A 27,231-nucleotide genomic window follows, 5' to 3' on the forward strand; every position below is an offset into this window, starting at 1 on the left:
GTTTGGCCACTACAGGACCACTTTTTTGGAAGCAGCGGAAGACAGTGATATTCTGGGTTTCGATTAAAATGGCTGAAACCTGATATGTTGTAGATATTGTGATCCTCAGTAAAAGTCTTAATAGACACAATCACAAGTCACTAATCATTTGGTCACAACAGGGTTACTTTTTTAAAAACAGCCATGCTTAACGTTGTTCTCGATTTCTGTAAGAATGAGTAAATTTGTGATATGTTGTAGATCTTCTCATCGTGAGAAAAGTCTTAATCTACACAACCATCAAGTGTTGATCTTATGGCCACTCAGGGGTGTAGCCAGCAAGTTTATGTACGAGGGGCCCGCCGTTTTTCAAGGAGGGCCAGCTACAATGTATAAAACAAAAAAATGTGTTGCAACTGGTGTTTTTGATGCTTGAAAAAAAGGAAAATTTGATTTGCTTCCGTTTTTAGTTTATTACTATTATTTTTAGTATATTTACTATTATTTCTATTATTTTAACACGGTTTTTAGTTTATTATTATTATTATTATTATTATTATTATTATTATTATTATTATTATTATTATTTCTTTATTTATTTTATATATTTATTCTTGCTTTCTCTCCATAAATTATAGTCCAGGTAGTTTTTATTATGTTTAACCAAGAACTACTGACCCGGACCAAACATACTTTTGTGCATAACAATTTCAATTTAGCACCTGTACATAAAACCTATCTAGGCCTACATAAGACTGATTTTCTTTGAAATTGCACTTAATTTCTTTAAAATTTCCTGACAGAAATATTTATTTGTTACTAGCATCGATTACCCACTTCGCTAGGATAAAATGAAAAATTAAAGGCACAACTCCGTATCTCATGTGATTGGTACCCGTGAAATATGCTGTTTTCATTTCTCGTGGCATCGATTTCAACTGAATCGGAAAGATTACAGTTCATTTCAGCAAACCCGAAAATTATGGATTCGATACTAATATAGGTCATTTTCGATCATTTTCGATCATATATATTCCCCTGTCACTCCTTCATGTTGCGGGACACAGCATCGGAAGTGTCATCATTTATCTTCGCAACCTCGAAACCTATGCATTCGACACTAATATGTGTCATTTTATATCAGTTTTATGTATTTTCCTTTCCCCTCCCCCAAGCTGCAGTGCTGAATTTGGATTTAATCAACATCAGAAGTGTTACTGTTCATCTCAGCGAAAACTATATATTCGGCACTAATACCGGGCATTTTTGATCATTTATAAATGTTCCTTTCCCTTCTTTCTCGCCTAAGTTGCACCGACAAAGTGATATGGCAAAACCGTCTAAGGTCTGAACCTCATATACGATGAAAATTTCATCGAGATGTTCGGGTGGTTCAAGTCACAAAGATAGTTACCTTTCTTTCTTTCTTTCTTTCTTTCTTTTTTTTTTTTACATATATCTCCCCCCTCCCCTATCTTGTTCCCTCAAAGTAAAATGACAAAATTGTCCCAGGTTCGAACCTTATTTATGGTGAAAATTTGATCGAGGTCGGTTGGGTGGTTTAAGAGTTATTAACTTTCATTTAATTTCATGTATATATAGTATATATATATATCCCTTCCCCCTTCTCTTGGTTCTACCGTGAAGGTGAAATTATAAAAGAACCTTCCCATTCCGAACCTCATCTATGTTGAAAATTTGATTGAATACGGTCGGGTGGTCACAAACCCAGTCACTTTTATTTTTACAGTGAAACCTGTCTATGTTGGCCACCATCGGTTTCATCGAAAAGTGGCCAACTTACAGAAAATAAGTGTGATTTGTGTATTTTTAGAATAGGATTTCTAGTATTACTTGATTGTAAAATTTTAATAAGCAGTGGCACGACAACTACTTATAAGTAATGTATATAGAGTAATCATAAAAATATACAGAACTAGAAAATATTACTACAGTATGCAAGAGCGCCGATTTCTCTGTAAATTGGGGGGGAGGTCATTCAGATGCAGAAGGTTTTAAGATTTTAAGATATATGAAGATTTTAAGACAAATTACACTCATATTATATCAAATATTGTATATTCATAAATAAAATAGGGGCCACATGAGCTTTGGGGGGCCCGGGCCCTCTCGGTCCAATCAGGATCGGCGCTCTTGATAGTATATTTAATATATATGCATACCTTTCTCTTCCTGAAAACTAGTCTGGTACATTGAATTATTCGGATTGAAAACACAATAACACAAACAACCATGAAATAGAAGTGTATGTACGCAGTTTATTGAAATTGATATTATAGCACACTGAGTTATTCAGATGAAAACAAGAAAAGCTAAGTTATAAATTGAGAAATTCATATGCAATTTATATGACTTCTTTTCAGTTGTTACTGAATGGTAGTTCATTCTATACATATTTGCTTTATTCTTTTTGGCAGATATGCCCATTCTAATATTGTATAGTTAACTACCTCTTGTTAATGAACTAGAAGTTTTTCCCTCAGAGCAAAAGATGTTTTGAGAAAATCTTGAGGGAATTCATATCTCAAAACCTCCCCTACCTTTTGAAATGCAGTCAGGTGCCAATAAATGACAATTGAGCATTAACCTTGAGAATTTTCCGGAATTACTAAAGCTTCCCACTGATGAGAGGAGTTGATATAGCTAATGGTTTTACCAAAACAGGCAGGGTAAACAAATACGTACAACCATTTCCTGAATTCCTGCACGTGCTTTTTCTTATTCACATCTTTCTTCACCACCCTTTTATGAGGGTAGTGTTCTGGCCATTGACCTTCAAGAACAAATCGTGCAAATCTATGCATCTTTGTGTCCAGTCACAAATACAGAACATCTACCTCTCATATGGGGATTCGAAAGAGTTAAGAAAAATAACAAAACTGTATTTTTCGTGGCCAAGATACGCAGGTAAATTTATCATTATCATCATAGGGTACACATTGCTTCAGTGTGGCCAACTTCCAAGATAGACAGGTGGTCAACTTATAGAGTAGTAAGTAACGAATGTCTTATGGGAAAATGCAGGTTCAAGACGAACTAGGCCAAGATAAGCAGGCGGCCAATTTAGAGAGGTAGCCAAGTTGACAGGTTTCACTGTATATATATTGATTGGTATATATCTCCTCCCCCTTCCCCTCCCTATGTTGTTCCGTCAATGTGAAATGATAAAATCCATCCCAGTCCCGAACCTTATCAATATGGAAATTTTGATCAAGATCGGCCTGGTGGTTCAAGAGTTATTAAGTTCTATTTATTATTTACTATCTCCCCTCCTCTACCGTTAAAGTTAATAGCTAAAATCAGTCCCGAGCCAGAACTGCATCTACGTAAAAAATCTGATCAAGATCGGTCGGGCGGTTCAAAAGATTAACAATCACAAACATGATCACTTTTCAATTTTATAATATAGACTAGCATCAATTACCAGCTTCGCTGAGTTAAATAAAAAGAATAGTAATATATTCCCCTAGTCAGTCACTTTCTACTATTACTAAAGCGCTCTTTGATATTGGTCATTTTCGATGATTTTTTATATATCCACCTTCTCTCACAATTTGCGGGGCATGGCATCTGAAGTGTCACTGTTCATCTCAGCGACCCCAAAATTTATAGATTCGACACAAATATCCGTCATTTTCGAACATTTTTAAATGTCTCTTCCCCTCTCCCTCTCTTAAGTTATACCGTCAAAGTGATATGACAAAAATCATCTCAGGTTCGAACTTCATTTATGTTGAAAACTTGATCGAGATTGGCCCGGAGGTTCGAGAGTTATTAAGTTCTATTTATTTTTAGGTATCTCTCCCCCTCCCACCCGCTCCCCTAAGTTCTACCGTTAAAGAGAAATGATAGAAAACATCTAAGTTAAAAATTTGATCGAGATTGATCGTTTGGTTCAAGAGTTATTAAGTTTTATTTATTTTTTAACTCCTCCCTTCCCCTCCCCGAAGTTCTATCGTCAAAGTGAATAGATAAGTACCATCCCAGACCAAAACCACATCTATGTTGAAAATTTGATCGGTATCGTTCGGATGGTTCAAGAGTGATGAAGTAAAAAAAAAAAAAAACAGTCAGTTTAATTTTTATTTTTACATATGTATGCCCTTGCCCTCCCCTACGTTGGACCGTCAAAGTTAAAAATTATCCCAGGCCCGAACGTCATCTAAGTTGAAAATTTGATAGAGATCGGTCGGGTGGTTCAAGAGCTATTAAGTTTTATTCATTTTTATATATCTCTCCCCTCCCCTCTCCCTAACCCTACGTTTTACCGTCAAAGTGATGTGATAGAAACCACCTCAGGTCTGAATCTCATCTATGTTGAAAATTTGACTAAGATCGGTCGGATAGGATGGCTTAAGCGTGATGAAGTCATAAAAAGAGTTACTTTTATTTTTATTTTATTTATTTATTTTTTTTGTTTTGTTTTTTTACAAATATCTTCCCCCGCCCCTTCCCTTAAGTTGCACCGTAAAAGTGAAATGGTAAAACCATCCCAGGCCCTAACCTTATCTATGTTGAAAGTTTGATCGAGATCGATCGGGGTAGTTTAAGAGTTATTAAGCTTTATTCATTTTCATATTAAATATATTTCCCCTCATCCTCTCCCCCTACCCTAAGATCTACAGTCGAAGCGGAATAATTAAAAAAAAAAAAAAAACTTCCAAGTTCTGAACTTCATCTATGTTGAAAATGTAATTGAAATCGGTCTGGTGGTTCAAGAGTTCAAGAGTCAAGTCACAAACCTAGTCACTTTTATTTTTATATGTATTGATTTTTATATGTATCTTCCCCTCTTCCTTCTCCCCTACGTTGTTCTGTCAAAGTGAAATGAAAAACCCATCACAGTCCCAAACCTTATATATGTTGAAAATTTGATCGAGATTGGTCGGGTGGTTCAAGAGTCATTAAGTTTTAATTATTTTTTTCCATCTGCCCCTCAACTAAGTTCTACCGTCAAAGTGAATAACTAAAGACACTCCCAGGCCAGAACCGCATCTACGTAAAAAATTTGATCGAGATCGGTCAGGCAGTTCAAGACATTAAAAGTCACAAACATAATCATTTTCAATTTTATAATATAGATTCGTGACTAAACGAAATAATTATTTTATTAACAGCTGTATCTCACTTCCTGTTTTATACCAACTATCATAAAATACACGAATGAAATCCAAACTGTGAAATTGAATAAAAACGTTGGTTTTCACCAATTTTCCATCTGATAAAAAAATGTTGTTTTAAAACACTAGTTATAGCATACAAAAAATATGATGTACTTACTAATTAGTTTAGTACCATTGTTTTATGGTAGTATTTATAGTACCTTGTAAAACGTTTGTCTTCAAACTGTCAAATATAAATCGCAGTAAATTGTGTAATCTGCTGTCACAAAAAAGTATACCGTACTATTTTCCGGTCGGTATAAGAAAGAGATTCCATACTATTTTTCGATTGGTATGGTAAAATAGTATTTTTCCATACTATTTTACCGTAAATTATTAATTATATGTAAACTTTGTTGTTTTTTAATTACTTAAGCGAGGTAATCTTACGATGATGTTTTGAAAGCTGGTCACTTGGGGTAGCAGGAAATCATTTGGGGGGCCTGGCCCCGATGGGTCCCCCCGTGGCTACACCCCTGTGGCAACTACAGGTCCAGATTTCTGAAAACAGCCGGGTATAACGATATTTTTGATTACGGTGTAAATTAATGAAACTGTGATACGTTGTAGATGTCATGATCCTGAGAAAAATTGTCTAGTGCTTTCCAGGGTTTTCCTTTGTCCCTCAAGATGAACATCGGAATGTTGTCTATGTTTAAATGATGTTAGACGCTACTCTCCCCATCCCTTTCCCTGGTTGTTGGTTGTTGGCTTCATACAATTCCACCAAATTCCAGAATATCCTTACCTTCTGATGTTTTAAGAAATGTGGTCCCGTAGTTGCCAAATGGTCAGTAATTGGTGGTTGTGTCCATTGAGGCATTTTCTCAGGATCACAATATCTACAATATATCACGGTTTCAGCCAATTCCACCGAAATCCAGACCTATCTTCTGGTGTTGTCAAAAAGAAGTGGTCCTTACGTGCTCAAACGGTCAGTGATGGGTGGTTGTGTCCATTGAAACTTTTTCTCAGGATCCAATATTAACAACATATTATGGCTTCAAGCAATTCCACCGAAATTCAGAATAAGTTACCTTCTACTGTTTTCAACAAAGTGGCCTCGTAGTGGCCAAACGGTCAGCAACATATTACAGGTTCAAGTAATTAATTACACCGAAATCCAGAATACCGTTATTTTCTGCTCCTTTAACCTTTACAGGACGAACGGCTCAACTGTTGAGCCAGCAGTTTAAACCTCCATCACTTCGCTCCTAATTAATCTAAAGAGATGATTTAGGTGTCTACCTCTTTAGGAAGGATCAAACTTAACAACGGTGTACATTTCGTTTACATCGGGAGTCCAGTAACAGAAGGGTAGGGGGAAACGTTAGATGTACTAGTTCCTCCTCTCCTCAGCATTTGGGGAGGGAGACTCTCCCTCCAAAGGAGCTACAAGCATAAAAAGTGGTATCAATAAAGATAAATAAACATCCTAACTAATGATACCCAGTGTATGACCATTCTTTCGCACGACAAATAACAGTATTGCCAACTTCGAGAAAATGTATTTTTATTTCATTTTTAAATTTCTTCTTATTCTCTTACGGGTTGGGCACGAAGGGCACAAAATTTACCTCGTTGAAATCTGTCTCATAAGCTTTCAAATGAGGTATGGCTTATATCTCTGTGAAAATTATGGACGTCAGGGTAGACAAACATATTTCGAAAAATGTGTACAGCGTGATTCTAGTAGGAAACACATTCGGAATTGTTTTTACTTGGTATTGAACTTCGCACTTCATTTTTTTACATGATTGTACCCAATGTCTGGCGTACACGGAAAAATATTTTTTTCTGCGTACGATAAGTAACAGTGTTGCCAGCATTGGATAAATTACCAAAAACAAAAAACCTCATTTTCTTCAGAATTATCGTCTTCTTCTTCTTCTACGAGTTTAGCACAAGGGGCACAAAAGTTAGCTCGTTGGAATCGGCGTTCCATTACCTTTACTACGAGGTATAGTTCATTTCTCTGTGACAATTAGAAGGGGTACTAGGGCCGCCAACGTAAAGGTCTACGATTTTCTTGAAATCACTATCCGTCCAGTAAAAAAAAAAAAAAAAAAAAAATGGCCCTATAGTGGCCAAACGGTCAGTGATGCATGGTTGTACAAATTGAGACTTTTTCTCAGAATCACAATATCTACAACATATCAGTTTCAGTCATTTTCATCAAAATCCAGAATATCACTATCTTCGGCTGCTTTCAAAAAAGTGGTCCTGTAGTGGCCAAACGGTCAGTGATTGGTGGTTATGTCAGTTAAGACTTTTTCTAAGGATCAAAATATCTACAACATATCACGGTTTCAGTCATTTTTACTGAAATCCAGAATATCGTTATCTTCGGCTGTTTTCAAAAAAGTGGCCCTGTAGTGGTCAAACGGTCAGTGATTTTTGGTTGTGCCCATTGAGACTTTTTCTCAGGTACACAATATATACAACATATATCACGATTTCAAGCAATCCCACCGAAATCTAATTTCCGTAATAATTGTGTGGGGTCCTTTGTCATTTCGAAGGGAGCCATTGCTCTCTGACTCTTTTTTCGCAAAAACGACAAAACCCGTATTTCCTACTTTGAAGTCATCTTTGCATCGGGAGAGTTTCGTTTCTTTAATGTGGCCCTGTTAATCAAGAGGACCTATTTTTGAAAAGGAGGCCTTTGCTCTCCTCAACCTCTTTTCCGAAAGAAACAAAAAAATACGTGTCCATTCATTTTCGGTTTACTATTATATGTGCCTAGTTTGAAGAAAATCGGATAAGTGGAAACCGTTGTGAAGCTACCTCCTTTACTTTTTTTTTTTTCATTCATTTTTTGGACTTAACCTGTTTTTGCACCAAAGTCTTCAATTTCTTCAGCTTGAAATTTCTATAATTCTTACGTCGAATAACTATCGTATGGCTATACAGCTGTATGAAATTAAATATCAATATACAATATAATGAGATGAGAGCGAAAACAATATACAATATAATGAGATGATGATATGACATAGCGATTGCTTGTACCCTCCGTAACTAATTTACATATTTCGACAATTATTCTGGTTGTACAATTTGTTTTGTTTATCACTGTTACCATTAGGATGGTACCATAGAATAAATAAAACGGCTTCTTTCTTTTTGGCCTTCAGAAATACCAAAAATAGTTTCCAAGACTTACGACGACAGTAGATTTGTAGTGTCATAAATACCCATAAAATAATAATATTAAGTATTTTGTCAGGCGTGCACCCAGTGATTTTTGTTGGAGGTTCTGAAATCGAAAGACCGGAGGGGGCCCAGATCAAGTGGGTCCCTTGTAAGTGTGCCCCTGGTGTAGACAAAACATATGTACGGTATATTATAAAAAGAAGTACAAGTTCTTAGGTTCTTGGTCCAAATCCAGTGGACCCCTTCCTTCTTGTATACGCCCTTGGCTATTGCTAGCAGAACTGCTACAAAGTGTGAAGCCTTCCTACGTCATGATCTTTTGGCACTGAAATAAAATTTATCTTTTTTAATAACATATATCAATCGTAATTTCTCTTCCTCTTCTATCATGAGGACGTGAACGGAATTCTCTTCGTTTCACTATTTTATCATCGGGCTAGCTTTCTGTCAACCGTGGCTTGTATATACATAACACTAGGCATCTTTCCTACCTTTATCGAATAAGGAAGAGAAAGAAGAAAATATAATATTATATCAATGTTCTTCTGGTGTCATGAGGAAACATCAGTTAAAGAGAATTCATTAGGACGGCTTATGCTCTGATGTAGAATTTTATAAAAATAAGCAATGCAATGTAATGTAATTATGTGATTAAATAATTAGATATAATCTAATAAAATGTAAAATATAATTAAAATACACTATTCATAAATTTTCGATTTCATGCTCTATTATGTAAATGATAAAGTTAGCCCTTTCCGGTACCCGGCTTTTTGGGCTATTTTTTAGAATTTCAGTCAAGCAGCTACTGCATCGTCACTATTTATCCTAGGATCATGGTTTATACCTCATTCTCTTCAGAATGGAGCTGGCTTTCAAATGGTACCACTTGCATGCTCATACCATATACCAGGAGCGGGAAAAATGACGTCAAAGGGAAAATTTCGGAGGGAATTTTTTTCTCGCACTTTGGGCCTTTCTGGAGCGGCCCTGTATGAACGTAGCTATCTAAAAAAATCTGATAAATAGTATTTGGTATACTGAGTGTGTGTGCCAAATTTCAAGTTTCTATCTTGAATAGTAAGGGCGGGAGAAATTTTATCATGAATTCCCATCATGCCCCAAATTACCGTAAAACACCATGATCTCAGGTAAAAAATTTCCTGAGACATCCCTAATTACCCTAGGGTCATGTTTCGCCCATCATTCTCTTCAGCTAAAACTGCTTTTCAGGCGGTATGACTCACGTGTCTCCATCATGTATCTAAGGGGGGGGGGGAAATTCCGAAAAAATGGATTTTTTAGCTCTAAATATCCTTTTTTCAACTTTTAACCCCTCTGGATCCCCCCCTGTTTTAACGCAGAGATCTGATAAATACTACTAGTTGGGCTCAATGTTTATGCACAATTCCAATTTTCCAGGTGCAAAAGTAAGCCCGCCAAAAAAAATATATACCGACAATGTCCCATATTCCCGTATACAGAGGGAAATTTTTAAACATTCCCTGAAGCATCCCTAATTACCCTAGAATCATGGTTTGCACATCATTCTCTTCAGAATAGAACTGCCTTTCAGGAGGTACCATTCACTTGTCTACATCATGTGTCTAAGGCGGGAAAATCGCGAAGAAAGAGATTTTTTGGTAAAATATCCCTTTTTTCAACTTTTGCCCCTCTGGATCCCCCCTGCTTTAACGCAGAAATATTAAAAAAAAAAATCTGGTAAATACTACTCGGTGGACTGAATGTTTGTGCAAGATTTCAATCTTCTACGTGCAAAAATAAGCCCGCCAAAAAATAATGTACATAGACTGGCCCCGCAATATTAAAAGAAAATATATATTTTAGAATTATGACGTCATCACCTCCTATGTCTGGACGCAGGAAGGTGTGAAACCATACGTAAGGTCTTCTACAATGTCTCTGGACTTGAAAAACAAAAAAGAAAAAAAGAAAAGAAAAGAAAAGAAAAGAAAAAACGGACGAAAAAGCTCAAATAGGAGAGTTATAACGCAATGTACCATGAAACACCCCGTATGGTACAAATTGTACCATGGAATCCCCAAAGGGTTAGATACTTCATTATACATTTCAGATATTACTATTTGATGAGAATTTAAGAGTATTTTATAGATTAAAACCCGGTGCTTCTTTTTCAATAGATGTATTCATGTTTATAACTTTAAAAAATGCACACTCCAAACTAGGGAAGAAGAAAATGAACACTGCTTGTATATGGTTCGTTCCTTCTCACTGGAAGAATGAAGATTTTCTCTTGAAAGTGTTAAATAACAAAACGACAGAAAGCATTAGGAGTTTCTAGGCTTTTTTTTTTTTTTTTTTTTTGTCGAAAAATTTTAGTCACTCCGTTCCTTACTCAAATGACAGGGTAGATAGGTTTTTCTCGCTCCCCTATTCCGGCCGAAAAATGTCAGCAATTAGAATTTTGTTGGGAACATCGGATTTCGGCGAAAAAATAGTTTTCACTACCATGTAGTAGGCAGAGAAGGCTAATAGGTCAGTATTCTGGACCACCACTGTTGGGAATGAGGCTTTGGAGTATGGATAACAAAGGGTATAGAATTTAGCACATGCCTCAGGGGTGTAGCCAAGGGGTGCCCATTGGGGCCAGGCACCCCAAATTGTTTCCTGCCCCCCCCCCAAATGACCAGCTTTTATAACATCATAGAAAAATTATCTCGCTTCATTCATTTAAAAGTAACAAAGTTTATTGACAATTAATAATTTATGGTAATATAGTATGGAGAAATATTGTTTTTCCATACCGATCGAAAAATAGTATAATATCTCTTCCTTATACCGATCGAAAAATAGGATACTTTTTTGTGACAGCAGATTACACAATTTACTGCGATTTATATTTGACAGTTTGAAGACAAACGTTTTAACAAGGTACTACAAATACAGCCATAAAACAAAGATACTAAACTGATTTGTAAGTACAGTATATTATTATATGCTTTAACAAGTGTTTTAAAAGATGGAAAATTTGGTGAGAAACAATGCCTTTATTCAATTTGGATTTCATTCGCTCTCTCTTTTATTTCTACTCAGTGTAATAAAATAATTATGTTTTTTTTTTTTAAGTCACGAATAATAAATAAATAAGTGTGTCAGGAAACCGTAAAGAAATTAAGTGAAATTTCAAAGAAAATCAATCTTGTGTAGATAGGTTCTGTATACCAGGTCTTAAATTTAAAGGTAACCAAGAAAAATTTTGTTGCTTTTTCACCCACCACCTTCGAACATCAATATGTCACATAACCTGGAAGATCAAAAATAGTCTTCATCAGCATCGACGACCTTCTGAAAACGTTCTGGAAGGCCTTGGAATCCATCGCGGTAGAATTTGGTGGGCCGTGAAACGAAGAAAGTATCAGGTGCATTTTGGACTTTTACTAGAGATTTGAACTGGCGTCCTCTAAGGTGATTGTCCAAAGAATGGAACAGGTGATAATCAGATGGTGCAATACCCGGGGAATATAGTGGTTGCAATATTGTTTCCCATCCAAGGTGGAAAATGGTATCCTGAGTCATCCTAGCCACGTGGGACTTAGCGTTGTCCCGTAAACGAGGACCCATTTGCAATTTAGAAGTGATGGCTCCAGAGTTTTGAGTTTTTACTTGAGCACAGCTCAACTGCTGACACTACACAGTTGCATTGATACTCTGACCAGCTGGTAGCAGTTCCCGATACACGATGCACCAAACACACAGAAGGACCTTCTTGTACAGTGCTGGTTTCGGATCTTTTGAAACCGGTTCATGGGATGCTAACCAATGATGACGGCGCCGTGGAGCTTCCTATAGGACACACTTTTTATCACATGTCAACGAACTGTCCAGAAATGGCTCCGAAACAGTAAATAAACACAGGCGACTGCCGCGTTGCCTTCTGGCCCGGAGTCAAAATATATGAGACCCATCGACCCAACTTGTAGTGCTTTACAAGTTGATGGATGTGCTGCCGAATGGTTTCTCCACACACTGAATTGTAGTCCCAGTTCCTCTTTGTACATGTGTTGGTATTCTGGCACGTGGTGTTTTCGGGTGTTTCGTCATCGTCCTTAAACTTGTTAAACCATCGCTGTACTGTCCGCGTCGTCACGGCACCCTCACCAAAAGCCTGGCATATCTTCTGTCCCACTACAGCGGCGTTTGACCTCCATTTGAACTCGTTCAGCATACATGATCTTATGACGCTCTGTGGATGTCCCATGTTCCCTCTGTCTTTAGGCAAGTTCACGGTGTGTCTGAATTGCCACAACCAGGTAGTAAGTTGAACATGCCCACACCAACAACTGACGTTCGCCTTATCTCCACTCGCATTCAACTCACGGTATGAGGTCCAATTGAACACAGACCTCCACGGAAAGGAACAGAACTTTCTTGGTTACCTTTATAGTTATGCACAAAAATATAGCGTTTGGTCCCGGGCAGTAGTTCTTGATTAAGCATAATAAAAACTATCTTGAATATAATTTATGGATAATAATAATAATAATAATAATAATAATAATAATAATAATAATAATAATAATAATAATAATAATAAGAAGAAGAAGAAGAAGAAGAAGAAGAAGCTAAAATAGTGTTTTTAGTTTTCCAGAAGGAAACCAAAATTTTCCTTTCTTTCAGGCCTCAAAAACACTAGCAGCAACACATTTTTTTTGGTTTTGGACATTGTAGCTGCCCCCCCAAAAAACGACGGGCCCCCCTGCAGAAACCTGCTGGCTACACCCTTGACATGCCTAGATATGGAATGTTAGTTCCTAGGGATGACACTGTGAAAACAAATGATCATATCCAGATGGATTTCAATAAGAGTAAAATGTATATGGGTATTTAGGAGTCTTTGGTGTTATTTCTCTAACGTAAGTGTAATCTGTGAGTAGGAAATAGATACATGGAGATTTAATGGAATCTGGATTTATATTGGATACTTTCATGGGGATAAGGATTTAGTGGAATAAATATATGAATAGTAATCAGTGCATTTATGTTTGTTGGTAGTAAAAGCATTTAGGCATAACAAGTTAGATAAGATGTTCTATCGAATTTGAAGCATTGAAAGATAGTTAGCACAGATCAAGTTTTGACACTCCAGTATATTTAAGAAAGCATTTAATCATATCTTACATTTGGCGCAGTCGAATCAAAGAATTTACTCTTAAAGCTGTGAAGATGTCGGCAATTCCTAGTTTTCCACCTCTGGATATCCAAAATGATAGACTTCAATCCTATATCGAAAGATTCGAACACGTGCATTGCTGCACAAATACCTGACGATAGGAAAATATCCACTTTGTTTACAGTCATGGGTAGGGATGCGCACGAGACGAGTCGAGACAGGATTTCCCTGACAAAATTCGAGTCGAGACACGGCTCTTCCAATCGAGAAATATACATTTTTCGAGTCGAGACATCATTTTTACAGGACATTTTCGAGACGAGACAGCCACAAATCCTGTCTCGTGCGCATCCCTAGTCATGGGAACAGAAGCATACGAAGAGTTATGCAATATTTGTTGGCCTGAATCACCTCTAGTAGATCTTATCAGGATATTGTAAAAGCTATGAAAGAGCATTATGCTGCAAAAGTTAATGTTATTTCTGAAAGGTATAAATTTCATTCCATTAAACAGAAGCAATGCCAATCAATACCTTCCTTTGTTCTGGAACTGAAAAAACAATCAGCTTACTGTGATTATAAATGTTGCTTAGAGGATAATTTAAGAGACCAATTTGTTTTTGGTATTGATGATGAAGCAATTAGACGGAAATTATTGAATACCGAGAATCTCACTTTCCAAAAAGCAATAGAGATAGCACAAACAATAGACAGTACGGAGAAACAATTGCTAATGTTTAAATCGTCATCAAATTCATATTGCAATGTTATACATCAGGAAAAGGACAAGGTATTTCACGAAAGGGCGAAACAAAGACAAGTTGTAGTCTCATCATCTACCGAAGCATTACCTATTATCATACGTCATTGTAAGTTTTGTGGAGGACAACATAGAAAAGGTAATTGTCCAACTTGGGGAAAACAATGCATGAATTGCAATCGTAAAAAACATTTCGCTCGAGTTTGTCAATCTGGCACTGCTCCATATTCTAAGGATAATCAAAAAGCACCGGTATCAATTATGGAGGCGATTAAGGAGGACTATCATACGGATAAACAACAGCTGAGTGAATTAAATACTTTGGCTAACATCATAATATTGGATACGATATCTGTGGATGAGGCAAATGGTGAAAATTGCGAGGATGAAATTAAAAATAGTACACCTAGCATATTTTTTGGAGATTTGGCTCAACTGTATATTTCAAGATGGAAGAGATGTCTGGATGATAAGAGATGGAAGACAAAATTTTTCAAACTATCAGAAGGCGAGAATATGGATTACAGAGGGCAGGAAGTTGAAGAGAGTAGCAGTGGGAATGAAAAAGCAATTAGTGGAATGAAAATTGAGGATCAACTTGGGTTAATAATTGAGAATCAAATGAAGATACACAATCAGATTAAATATTTAATGAATCAATTAATGATGGGCGGTAAGAAAAAGGAGAAAGGTACTAATGATGATGTGTAAACAATTTGATTGAAACAGAATCTTAGACAAAAATGCAATGGTATTAATTAATTGTGATTATGAATAATGTATTAGAAAGAAACTAGTTTACGTCGGTTATCCACATATTTGTCCTTATAATCTGAATTAGGTTATGCTGTTCGGTACAATAGTATTTTTGTGGTAATCAAATTTGTCTCAATTTATGGAAAGGGGGAGAGTGTTGGGAATGAGGCTTTGGAGTATGGATAACAGAGGGTATAGAAGTTAGCACATGCCTAGACATGGAATGTTAGTTCCTAGGGATGACATTGTGAAAACAAATGATCATATCCAGATGGATTTCAATAAGAGTAAAATGTATATGGGTATTTAGGAGTCTTTGGTGTTATTTTTCTAACGTAAGTGTAATCTGTGAGTAGGAAATAGATACATGGAGATTTAATGGAATCTGGATTTATATTGGATACTTTCATGTGGATATGGAATTTAGTGGAATAAATATATGAATAGTAATCAGTGCATTTATGTTGGTAGTAAAAGCATTTAGGCATAACAAATTAGATAAGATGTTCTATCGGATTTGAAGCATTGAAAGATAGTTAGCACAGATCAAGTTTTGACACTCCAGTATATTTAAGAAAGCATTTAATCATATCTTACACCCACTAAGGACGTTAAGAAATTTCCTGGACTTTATTATGAAATTTCGCTTCCAAAATTCAAAACCTCATTCCAATTGTAAGGTACGCTGGCGAATATTTGCTGTTTTTCTTGAGACGTGGCCGATATTACTCTGCATGAATTTAAACCAGTAAACATAGTCCCATAAATTTCCCATCCCTCCTTAATCATTTGCCACAAACTGCATGAAAATCGGACTTCGGTTAGAAGTTTTAGACCCAAATGAAATCCGTGAGTTCTAAAAGAATCACCCTGTATAACAGAGGACGCAAATTAAAAGGGAAAACATTTATCATCCTCGGTATGTATTGTAACGAAAGCAAACGCACCTTTATTTTAACGCGTCGATTTGGATCTATAAAACGCAGAAATGTTCGGGTATCTTTATATTTGTCAATATGGCGTCACTAGTAAACAACTTCGCAATTAGCCGGCAACTACGTCAATGTATTTTTTCGTGTACTTATCGTTTTGGTGTATAATCTTTGCAACGAGGGGTAAAAGTGGATCTGAAAAGGTAAGGGGACCATGACGTCACGACGTGCCCCGTGCCTACCTTTGCCCGTTGTAATTTTTAGGAAGTGGGGGGGACGCCATAGATATTTTTTTTGGAAGTGGGGGGACAACGTCCCTCCGCGTTCCCCCTAACTTATACCCCTGTTTGCAACAAGACATAAATTGTAGACTTAACTTGAGCACACCCTCGTTTTCTTCAGAATATTCAACACTTGATTCAACGTGTGTATGCTTCTTTATTAAGATTTTAAGCTAAAATTTCCACCACATTGTTTTTTGCTCGTCTCCTTCAAGCGCGGTGCGGATGAGCACGTCTAGCGTAATTTGTTTCCCGGTATAGTTCGAATTACGAATTTTCCACACAAAGTTCGTAGCGTTATGCAGTGCAACGTTACAGAATAGATGTTCAACAGCATTTTTTAAAAGAGCGCAACACACAACGTGAGATATAGGAAAAGTATTACTGACACTTTTGAAAATGTCACAAGTATTTGTTAAATGGTGCTGAATTGAGTAGAATTTACCAACTTTTTCACAAAAGGGACTGAAAATGCGAGCGTTGTACCAACGGGCCGATGAATGACAAAAAGGGCTGAATTTGGCATGATTGTACCAAGTATGGCAACACTGATTTGGAGGAATCAAGCTGCTAATGTACGGATGAGCAGGCTTGAAAAGTTGGCAGCCCTGGTCAAAGCATTATGGGACGTTTTCAATATCGCCAATACGCAAGCAAAATGTTCTTTATTAGCCACAAATATCACTACTTTTGCATAAGATAAAGTAAGAGAAAACTGGTACGTGGTGGAAAAGTTTCGTTTACATATAGTGAAAGTTTCATTTAAATTTACAACTTTCATTTCTAATTACCAATATTCCTAGTCCGTGCGCATTTTTGTGATTAAGTGTTGTGAGTGGTCGTATTTTATTCTTATGCATTGTAGAATAAGAAAAGCGATGGTGGACATCTGGGATCCGCGACTGGCAAATCTGGCGGCCGTTCCAAGATGGCGGACGAACGACATTTTTATTTGTCTCTATCTCGGTTTTTTCATCCGATTTCGATCATTTTTAAGAAAACGAAAAGTCTTTAGTAGCTGTACACTTTTATTTAATACGGCATTTCTTCTATTTACTTTAACTTTTACCCAAATTGCAAAATTCATGTTTTTGGTCATCTTTTGTATTATTTTCAATATTGTTGCAAGAGAAGTTTGGGATGAGATTAAACTAACTGCGAATGTGGAGAAATCAGTTTTATTGGATACTTAAGATGTACGAGATGTGATGGTGAAGGCCTTGGACTCTCCACTGGCAAACATGGTGATCATTTCAAGATGGCGGACGGACGAAATTTAAACCCATCTCTCTCTCGTTCATTTTTCATCCGTTTTCGATTTTATTTCCTTTTTTCTTTATTAACGAAAGCCCTTTCCTAGGTCTTTAATACTTGACCACAAAAATTTACACGGAATGTACGTGCCAAATTCACTAAGGGTCTAGAAGTTAATGTTTGGAATTGTTATTTACCTGATAGTTAAGTTTAAAGTGGCCACATTTAAGCATAACAGAAAATAAACAATTTTCTTCTTGTTGCAGATGAGTACTGAATAAAAAGAATTGTCACTAAAATGGAGTCAGTAGTAGGGATGCGCAAGAGTCGAGATTTAAGCCTGTCTCGACTCGTCTCGAGAAAATGTTGTCTCGACTCGAAAATATGTTTCTGTCTCGACTCGTGTATCGACTCGACAGTTTCTGACTCGACACGACTCGAGACGTCTCGAAATTCGACTCGAGAAAAAATATACGAGTTAAAATATAAGCACACATCAGCCAGTACATTATGACTACCTACCTAATTATCACTAAGTCCACCTTTGGCACGGATAACAACGGCAAATGCTCTTGGCATGGACATAATGATCCTTTGTAGATCGCTGGAGAGAGTTGGCGGTTTCTACTTCTATTCGGTTGGGTTCTGGAGTATACGGTTCTGCAGTGTGCATCTCCTTTTCTCCACGCACACTAGTTTTTGGTTGCGTGTTAAGCAAATCGTCAAAGAAATCTTTCCACCTATTTAAGATGCTATCCGTGTCAGTGAGAACTGTACCGTCAGATTTCTTTAATATATAAGCACGAGGTTGATAGCCTTTCTTAAATTCGTTGATTCCCTTATACATGTCCCGTATGATTTTATTTTTACTATTATCTTCAAGTTCCTTAATTTTAGTTTTCAGAAAATCGGGTTTCTTTGTTCTAAAAGTTTTGGAAGTTTCTCGCCTGATATCTGCGAAATTTTGTGTGGTTATTTCATTCGGATTTTTTAGCCAGCGTAATTTTGCATGTTTTCTCTTCTCTGCTAGTTTAATGCATTCCTGGTCGAACCTTGGTTTTTTCCTATATATTTCCGCGTGTCCCAATTTTTCTTTTGCTGAAATTTTAATGCTATCTCTAATTTCAATCCAGGTATCCTCAACACTAGTGCACTCCAAATCTTCTAAAGCCGAGAATCTATTCGAAACTTCAATCTGGTATTTCTCTCTTACCTGGCTCTCTTCTAATTTCTTTAAATTGAATCTCTCCGTTTTCGGACAATGAATATTACCTTTATTCAACGATAACCTCTCTCGTATTATCGCTGCTACCAGGTAGTGGTCAATGTCACAATCAGCCCCTCTAAACGACTGGACATCAATTATGCTAGATTGTCTTCTTCTATCTACTAAAACGTGATCAATTTGATTATGTGTTTTCCCGTCTGGTGATGTCCAGGTGTATTTATGAATGTCGCGATGTGGGAATTTTGTACTCTTCACGATTATGTTTTTGGATGTTGCAAAGTTCACGAGTCTAACACCGTTGTCATTACTTTCCTTATGCAGACTTTCGTTCCCTATAATCGGTTTGAAAATGTCCTCTCGTCCTACCTTCGCATTGAAATCCCCTAATAAAATTTTCATATGGTATCGCGGGAGTTGGTCAAATATCCGTTCCACTTCTTCGTAAAAGCTGTCTTTTATATCGTCATCCTTATCTTCAGTTGGGGCATGTACATTTAAATCAATAATATCACACCACCGTCCCTTAAGAGTAATAAAAGAAAGTCTGTCAGTAATAAACTCAACCCGTTTAATTGCTGGTAATATACGTTTATGAACGAAAAACCCTGTTCCTAACGGATGATTTGTATTTCCTTCCCCGTAAAAGAACGTAAAATTTCGGGAATTGACAAATCCATTTCCTTCCCACCTAACTTTCTGAACTTCTACTACGTCCATCCTGTATTTCTCTAACTCACTCGTTAAAGATTTTACCGCGCCTGCCCTATAAAGACTCCTAATATTCCATGTTCCAAATCTCCTGTCCATTTTCTTTTGCTGAGGTCGTGCCAAGTTATCAGTCCTTGTCCGAGGCTTTTGTGAATATTTCTGAACAAGTGCTTTTTTTTACAGGATGAGGTTGTTAGCCCAACCCAAACCCCCAATCTTGAGGACCACTCCTAGACGGCTGTCCACGACTGCTTATTCAGTATATTCGCAGCTAACCTCTATATCTAGAGGCCTTCTCCTCGATCCGAAACCTGAGGACGCGCCATGCCGTGGTGAGAGGAACCCACGTTAAAAAATAAAATAATAATAATAATAATAATGAGCACAATATAGAGAACAATTAGCTCCCAGACTTCAGATCCTACACTTTTGAGTAGAACAGAATTTTCATAAAAGATAATTGAAATATAAGCACGTAAGGAGGAATTTATTTCGGAAGGTAAAATGAAATGAAATCTTTAAGTTTTACGTCAAACGATTATGCCGGTTGGGCTAAAGAAGACGGTGATAATGAGAAATGAATGAAATGGTGGAACGAAGAAAGTGGAAGGAAACGGGAGGACCCCGAGAAAACCCACGAGCGCGGTGTTGGTCCACGACAAAGTACACACGGCGCAAGCTGGAATCGAACCAGGGACCCCAAGCACCGGAGGTGAACGCTCTACTACTGAGCCACCTCGCCCCTATTTATTTCGGAAGGGCCAAAGATATTCAGTGGGTTCAAATTTAATTTGAGGATAAATTATATTAAAATTTGTAAACTTGCCCCTAAAATTAGACTAAATTTGCACAAAAATCAGGATTGCGGAGGGTCCGGACCTACAAATTCTACCCCTTGGTTATGTCCCTATTGAAATATCTACGTTTTATAGCCTATTCCAGAGAGCAACGTAAATTACGAAAAGACAGCATAATATTTTAAAACCTGGTTCATAGGATAATAAGAAATGTACTCACATAGTCCTTGGCAATTTTAAAAAAGCGACTACGTTTTTTATCATATCTGAAGATAACTACTCGACGTTCCTCTACACACTGCACTTTTATATGTATGTTTAAGATTCAATTAAAATTTTCATAATTCGAAAATATTTACAGCTTTCTTGTCTGCCACACCACACAACAAATCATACGATCAACTAAATGAAAGATACTTCATTGCTGAAAATCCATCCCATGACGTTCTGGTGTCCCCGAAACCGAAGCTGCTTGCAAAATGTTAAGATTCACAGGATCTCTTGAGCCACTGTGGTCGGAACTACAATCTTTTCTACCTGTAATTGAGCACAAACTCGAGAGCGCGACGAGTTAAGTTGCTTCTCAATGCGAAATAAACTAAGATTTTAGACAGAAAGCTTGGTTTACTAAATTGCTTTTCTCAACTTGTCCGCAAGTAACAAAAGTGAGCTGGCTACGATATCTAAAGAAGTTTCTGCCAAAGCATACAAAGAAACAATAGCACAATAGTTTCGATAACATCTGTGTGGTCCTTAGGTAGGCTACACATCCCGTAAGACACTCAATCCTAAATTGTAAAATTGGTAGGAGGAAAGGGTAGTTTGGACTGCACCCATGGCCAAACAAAAGACTCGTAGCCGGTTTGTGTAGATAATTGAATGGAAATCGTCTAGTATTTCTGCATGTTGAATGCACATTTGCATTTACTGAAAGCCCGTTATATATATATATATATATATATATATATATATATATATATATATATATATGTATGTGTGTGGTGTGTGTGTGTGTGTGTGTGTGTGTGTGTAAGAAAGAGTCTGACTTTTGCTCACCGTCCACATTGAATTAGCGACAAATTTAAAGTTTCTTGCCAACCCATTTTTAAAACAGAAAACGAAATATTCCGCTACTATTAAAAGGTGCCGGTATGTCGTAGCTTTGCCTTACGACGGAAAAAATCGACGTATATATATATATATATATATATATATATATATATATATATATATATATATATATATATATATATATATATATATATATATATATATCCTCCCCTTCTACCAAATTGCGGGGCTGAATTTGGATTTTAAAACTCGGAAGTGTCACTGTTCATGTTAGCGACCCCGAAAACAATCGATTCGACACTAATATCTGTCATTTTCAATATTTTTTATATATCTCCTCTCTCCTCCAAGTTGTGGAGCTGAATTTTGATTTAAACGACATCGGAAGTGTCATTGTTCATTTCAGCGACCTGGAGAATTATGGATTAGACATTGATAACTTTCATTTTCCCCTCTACCCTTCCCTCAAGTTACACCTTCAAAGTGTAATGATAAAAACCATTCCGAATCTCATCTATGTTGAAAATTTTGTCGAGGTCGGTCTGATGGCTCAAGAGTTATTAAGTTGGAAACATAGTCACTTTCGTTTTGATTGTAATAGATGATTTGTCGCACTAGAAAATCTGTATTTGTTTACATACAGGATTTGTACATAAAGTTTATATAAGTGTCTATATTAAAATATGAAATAATAGTAATTATATATTTTAGTGCATGAATATTAGAGGAATTTGTCTACTGCTCTTTCTCTTAAGCAGTAATTTGGTTAAAATTAACAAAACTTCATCAGACCAAAGAGCACATTGAGAACTCAGTTTCATTCAAGAGACCTATTTCTTGCAACAGAACACTTCATGTTGGTAGACTTGTATGTAACTGTAATTAATGTATGTAACTGTATGTAACTGTAAATGTAAGTTCTGTAATTAATGCACATCCACAATATTGCTAAATTAAAGTTTTCTTTCTTAAAATAGTGAGTTCGTTTTAACCACAATTTTATTACAAGAGTGTTTGCACCTGGAAAATTGGAATTGTGCATAAACATTCATCCCACCTTGTAGTATTTAACAGATTTTTTTCAGATCTCTGCGTTAAAACAGGGGGTCCAGGGGCTAAAAGTAGAAAAAAATGGATATTTAGACCCAAAAACTCCATTTTTTCGGGATTTTCCCGCCTTAGATACATGATGGAGACACGTGAGTCATATCGCCTGAAAGGTAGTTCTATTCTGAAGAGAACGATGGGCAAAACATGACCCCAGGGTAATTAGGGATGTCTCAGGAAATTTTTTACCTAAGATCATGATGTTTTACGGTAATTTGGGGCATGGTGGGAATTCTTGATAAAATTTCTCACGCCCTTGGTATTCAAGATAGAAACTTAAAATTTGGCACACACATTCAGTATACCAAGTACTATTTATCAGATCTTTTAGATGGCTACGTTCACACAGGGACGCTCCAGAGGGGCCCAAAATGCAAGAAAAAAATTTCCCTCCAAAATTTTCCCTTTGACATCATTTTTCCCGCTCCTGGTATATGGTATGAGCATGCAAGTGGTACCATTTGAAAGCCAGCTCCATTCTGAAGAGAATGAGGTATGAACCATGATCCTAGGATAAATAGTGACGATGCAGTAGCTGCTTGACTGAAAGTCTAAAAAATAGCCCAAAAAGCAGAGATCCGGAAAGGGTTAATAAAGATATCCTATTACCACCTTTTTTTTTACATCTTTTTGAATGATTTTTCAGCCCCTTTTATTCCCTTTTTTCTACCACATTTTTGCACCTTGAAATCCGGTTCCTAGTAATAAGTAAATAAATTACACATACAATTAATTATGTCAGTGGCATACGGAGTTCATTAGAAAAAGAAACTCTCCAAACAATGAAGATCCATCTTACATGTTAGACTAGAGAAATGGTTATTCTTCGTTTTCTTATCATTTGGTCATGAAACAAACACCTGAGAAATATACAACCCCTATATACAACTATGTGATGTTGGAATATATAAATCGTAGGGTATGATGCTTTACTTTTTCAAAAATTTCAGTGCTTCCAGTGTATATCTAAAAATTTAATAAAGATCTAATGACCATGTTTTTTTTAAAAAAAAATATTCATTAGAACTGGACAATTTACACAAAATTTGGAATCGACCAATGAAAACGGCACGTTTCTAGCACTTGAGAGTTCAAGATCTCATTGACGAAAGTACTGGAGATAAAAATAAATTTTACTGTGCGGACAAACAAACACATACGCGTAAATCTAGTATTTTAATACAGATAATAATAGTTTTATTTTCGAGTGCTATTTTTTAATATTCGTAATATTGAAATTTTTGAACTTATATTTTTCACGCGTTTGAAAAAACAAGGATATCATTACTAGTAAAATTAACCTAATACAAACATTTTTTTTATTTTTTCAATGTTTCCAATTTTTTCGGAAAGAAATCGAAACAAACGGATTTTTTACCAACAGGTTCAATATTTCCGAAAATTTTACAACACTAGTTCATACACACTTGTACTTTCCCCATTATTAAACTCTGCACTGAGAAAAAAAAATGTAGGTGGCATACTTAAAAACGTAGGTTACATTCGTAATTCCTGTAGTTTCTGGACTTAACGTACAACCGTATATAGCATCCTGCAGCAAACGTATAGCTGAAAAAGTATGTATTATACGTACTGTCTACATAAGTGCAATGACGTCATTCGTGTGACGTCATCTACAGTAACAAGTATATACGGAGGTAATATCTAGCTTTGTGACGTCAGGATCGTATGTAGCATGTGGGTTAATAATGACGACACTCACTGACTATCGGGACGGAGCGTAATTTCAAGAAGTATGCAATATACGTTCTGTACGTGTGTTTCTTGCGTTCAACCCCGAGACAGCATCTATATTGTACTTGTGCCCCGTACGTACGACTAGATACAGTGTACGTATTGTACCTATGTATTATACAGATTTTCCTTATGTCGCACACAGCTTGTCCCGATACAGCATACAGAATATCCGTATGCACCATACAGAGTGCACATATGCAGCTTACAGACTGTCTGCATGCGGCATATAGATTACACGTATGTCGCGTACAGGCTGGCCATATGTAATGTATGGACTGGATGTATGTAGCTTGTAGATTGTCCATATGAAATATACGGATTTTACCTGTATCGCATACGTATTGCCTTGTTGTAATATATGAATTGGACATATTCAGGATCTAGATTGTACGTATAGTGCACCATTATTGAAGTGCTGCAACATACTGAGAAATGCATGATACATTCTTACTGTAATGTTGCCACATATTGTTTTTCTCTGTATGGAAACAAAAATAGCTTAAAATATGTCTCCTTTGTGCCAATAATAATAAAATTAAAAATACTACACTTTTCAAATTTTAGTTTGGAGCAGTGAAACTGTCCAGAGAAATGTATTTATCTGCAGGGTGTAAGTTTGGACTTCCTGCTAATTCTTTGGAAAGCTACTGCAAAGCCAAGTGTTGAAAAGTGGCACAAGAGTTAATTTTAAAATTATTGGCACAAAGGAGGGTAACCATATGTTAAACTATTTTAGTTTTCATACAGAGTAAATCAATATGTGACAATATTACTGTAAGAATTTATCATACCTTTTGCAATAACTTAGTTGCAGCACTTCAATAATAATGCAAAATTCACAGCCATGTACAATCCTATGTTCAAACTCAAAAAAGACTTACGTACAGTCATTTATTAAGCCGTTATCATCCATTGCTTGTACAGTCACGAAAGAAAATATTCTTCAGTTGACAAAATTTGTTTTCCTAAAAACTCAACAATAAATTAACCTATCAGAGTACCGACTTTGGCAGGTTGTCAAGTTATAACTATTCGAAGAATAACAACAAAAAGATCCAAATTAATTAATTTGTTGCCGACCTATTGGCAAAAGAAAATTTGTCAACTGTCAAATACTTTCTTTTCCGTGTGTACTATATACAGACGACTTTACCTCATTCTTTTCCTTAATAATATCCTCTTCCAAAATGCAGTTGTTACCACAAGAGGCGTGAATAGGATTTTCCAGAAATAACTTCTATGAACATTTTAATTAACAGATAAGTTATTTTTTAAATGAAGCTATAATTAAAAACATGGTGTCAGCTGAAAACGTTTTCCCTCACAAGATGATTCCTAAACAGTACTCCCCATTAAAAATGCAACTTCAAGGAGACAGGGTAGCTACGCCAAAGTTCCCAAGCCGATATCTAATAGTAAGTGTCGAATATGCTTAACCCTTAACATACCAAGCGGGGTACTCTAGGGACCCCAGAGAGTGATATTTGGTGATACTGCCGCAATTATAAGAATCAATTTATTCTCGATTTTTATATGTATCCTGCAACCCTTTGAGATATCAATTACATGATTAGATCAACGATGCGTTTCTTTAAAAAATACAAAAAATAAAAACACACTTCAAAATGTAAAAACTTCATTGTTAAACCTGTGTTTCAGATTTACGAACACACAAGTATGAAATTGTATGAAGAACTGAATAGTGTTCAAATATACATAATATTTGACGTCAACAATGTTCATTTAACTTAAGTATGCTTCTAGACATCCAAAAAATAATAGTTGGAGTAACCCTCTGCAATACTATGTTGAGAAATTAAAATAATACTTGGGGTCCCCAGAAGACTCCAGCTTGGTAAACAACTTTGACGACTTAGGCTTGCTACGTTAAGGGTTAAACTTACCGCTGTATTCGCTGTGTGACAACGTGGTGATAGCAGAGCAGAACTGACCCAACATTGACAACCAGAACGACTGTAACACAGCGAGACATCGAGAGGATGTTCTCTTCTGGTATGGTAAGCCATGCGTCTTACGATCCAATGCCACAGCTCATCAACTGTAGCTGGCGGAGTTCACAGGTATGAGAAGCTGTGCAGCCATCGACCAAACATATTTATCCTTCCCTGCTCTACACATTCTGCAAATTTGGACTTTCCTGGATGTATCCTTCTTAGTTCAACATTTTAAGTAACGAGCAGTGTAATAGTCTCATACATTATTTAAAGAAAGAGCGATGATTCTCAGAATTACTCGGAAGTTTCTAGTTTACAATTATATACATACATATATATATATATATATATATATATATATATATATATATATATATATATATATATATATAGATATATATATATATATAGATAGATAGATAGATAGATAGATAGATAGATAGATAGATAGATAGATATAGATATAGCTATATAGATAGATAGATGTACAATAATTTAAAACGGTTATATCAAAGTTTGCATTCAGAGCACAAAAAGAAGTATAGCTCTCGGAACATTGATTTTAGCCAGATAATACCACTAGTAAACTCAACCACACTCAGTACCGTTAGTTGCTTGGTATTGTCTATGAGGCAGAGATCATCGTATCTCATTGCGTGTAGATTTTTGTATTTGTTTAACACTAAAAATTGTTTGTCGCTAACCGAACCCAGTAACATATATATACCGACAGGACGTACGTTAGTCACAAGGTTACATGAGTGAAACACTAAATTATTCGATTGACACTTGCGGCCTTGTCAACACTAGAGAAAGGTACAAAGTGATTAAATAAATACGAAACATAGTACATACAAAATATAGCGATGTATGAAGTCTCCTTTTCATACGATTTGGAGAAAGGATACATCTGTAGAGAGCAACATAAATGATTTCTCTGGATAATTTGGATTAGTCCAGAATTCGAACAAAAATAATTTTGAAATTCGTTAAGTCCAACATTTTTTCTTTCTTTCTTCGGATTCTCAATAAAGTTGACTACTGAAAAGCTGAGTTACAGATTTTATGTTAAAACATATTCACTATACCATTGCCTTATTCACAGAACAATACATTAGTTATTAATGTATGACTGAAATAATAGTGCTTCGTGC

At 36.2% G+C, this 27,231-nt stretch overlaps 1 protein-coding gene across 6 annotated transcripts in view; it reads left to right on the forward strand.

Moving 5' to 3' along the window:
- LOC145661112 (extracellular matrix organizing protein FRAS1-like) overlaps nucleotides 1–27,231 on the forward strand; it is a 3,375,101-nt gene that overhangs the window by 3,197,695 nt on the left and 150,175 nt on the right. The window contains exon 27 of one of the 6 annotated variants that reach the window (XM_081726582.1): nucleotides 12,978–13,170. The exons of the other annotated variants lie outside the window; for them this stretch is intronic. Coding sequence (XP_081582708.1) covers nucleotides 12,978–13,028 — 51 coding nt within the window. The 3' untranslated portion in view covers nucleotides 13,029–13,170. Of the gene's footprint in view, nucleotides 1–12,977; nucleotides 13,171–27,231 lie in introns of those variants that run through there. 6 annotated transcript variants of the gene reach the window in all.

This window comes from Thermobia domestica, chromosome 1, assembly GCF_964235325.1.
Source record: "Thermobia domestica chromosome 1, izTheDome1.hap1.1, whole genome shotgun sequence".
NCBI lineage: Eukaryota > Metazoa > Arthropoda > Insecta > Zygentoma > Lepismatidae > Thermobia > Thermobia domestica.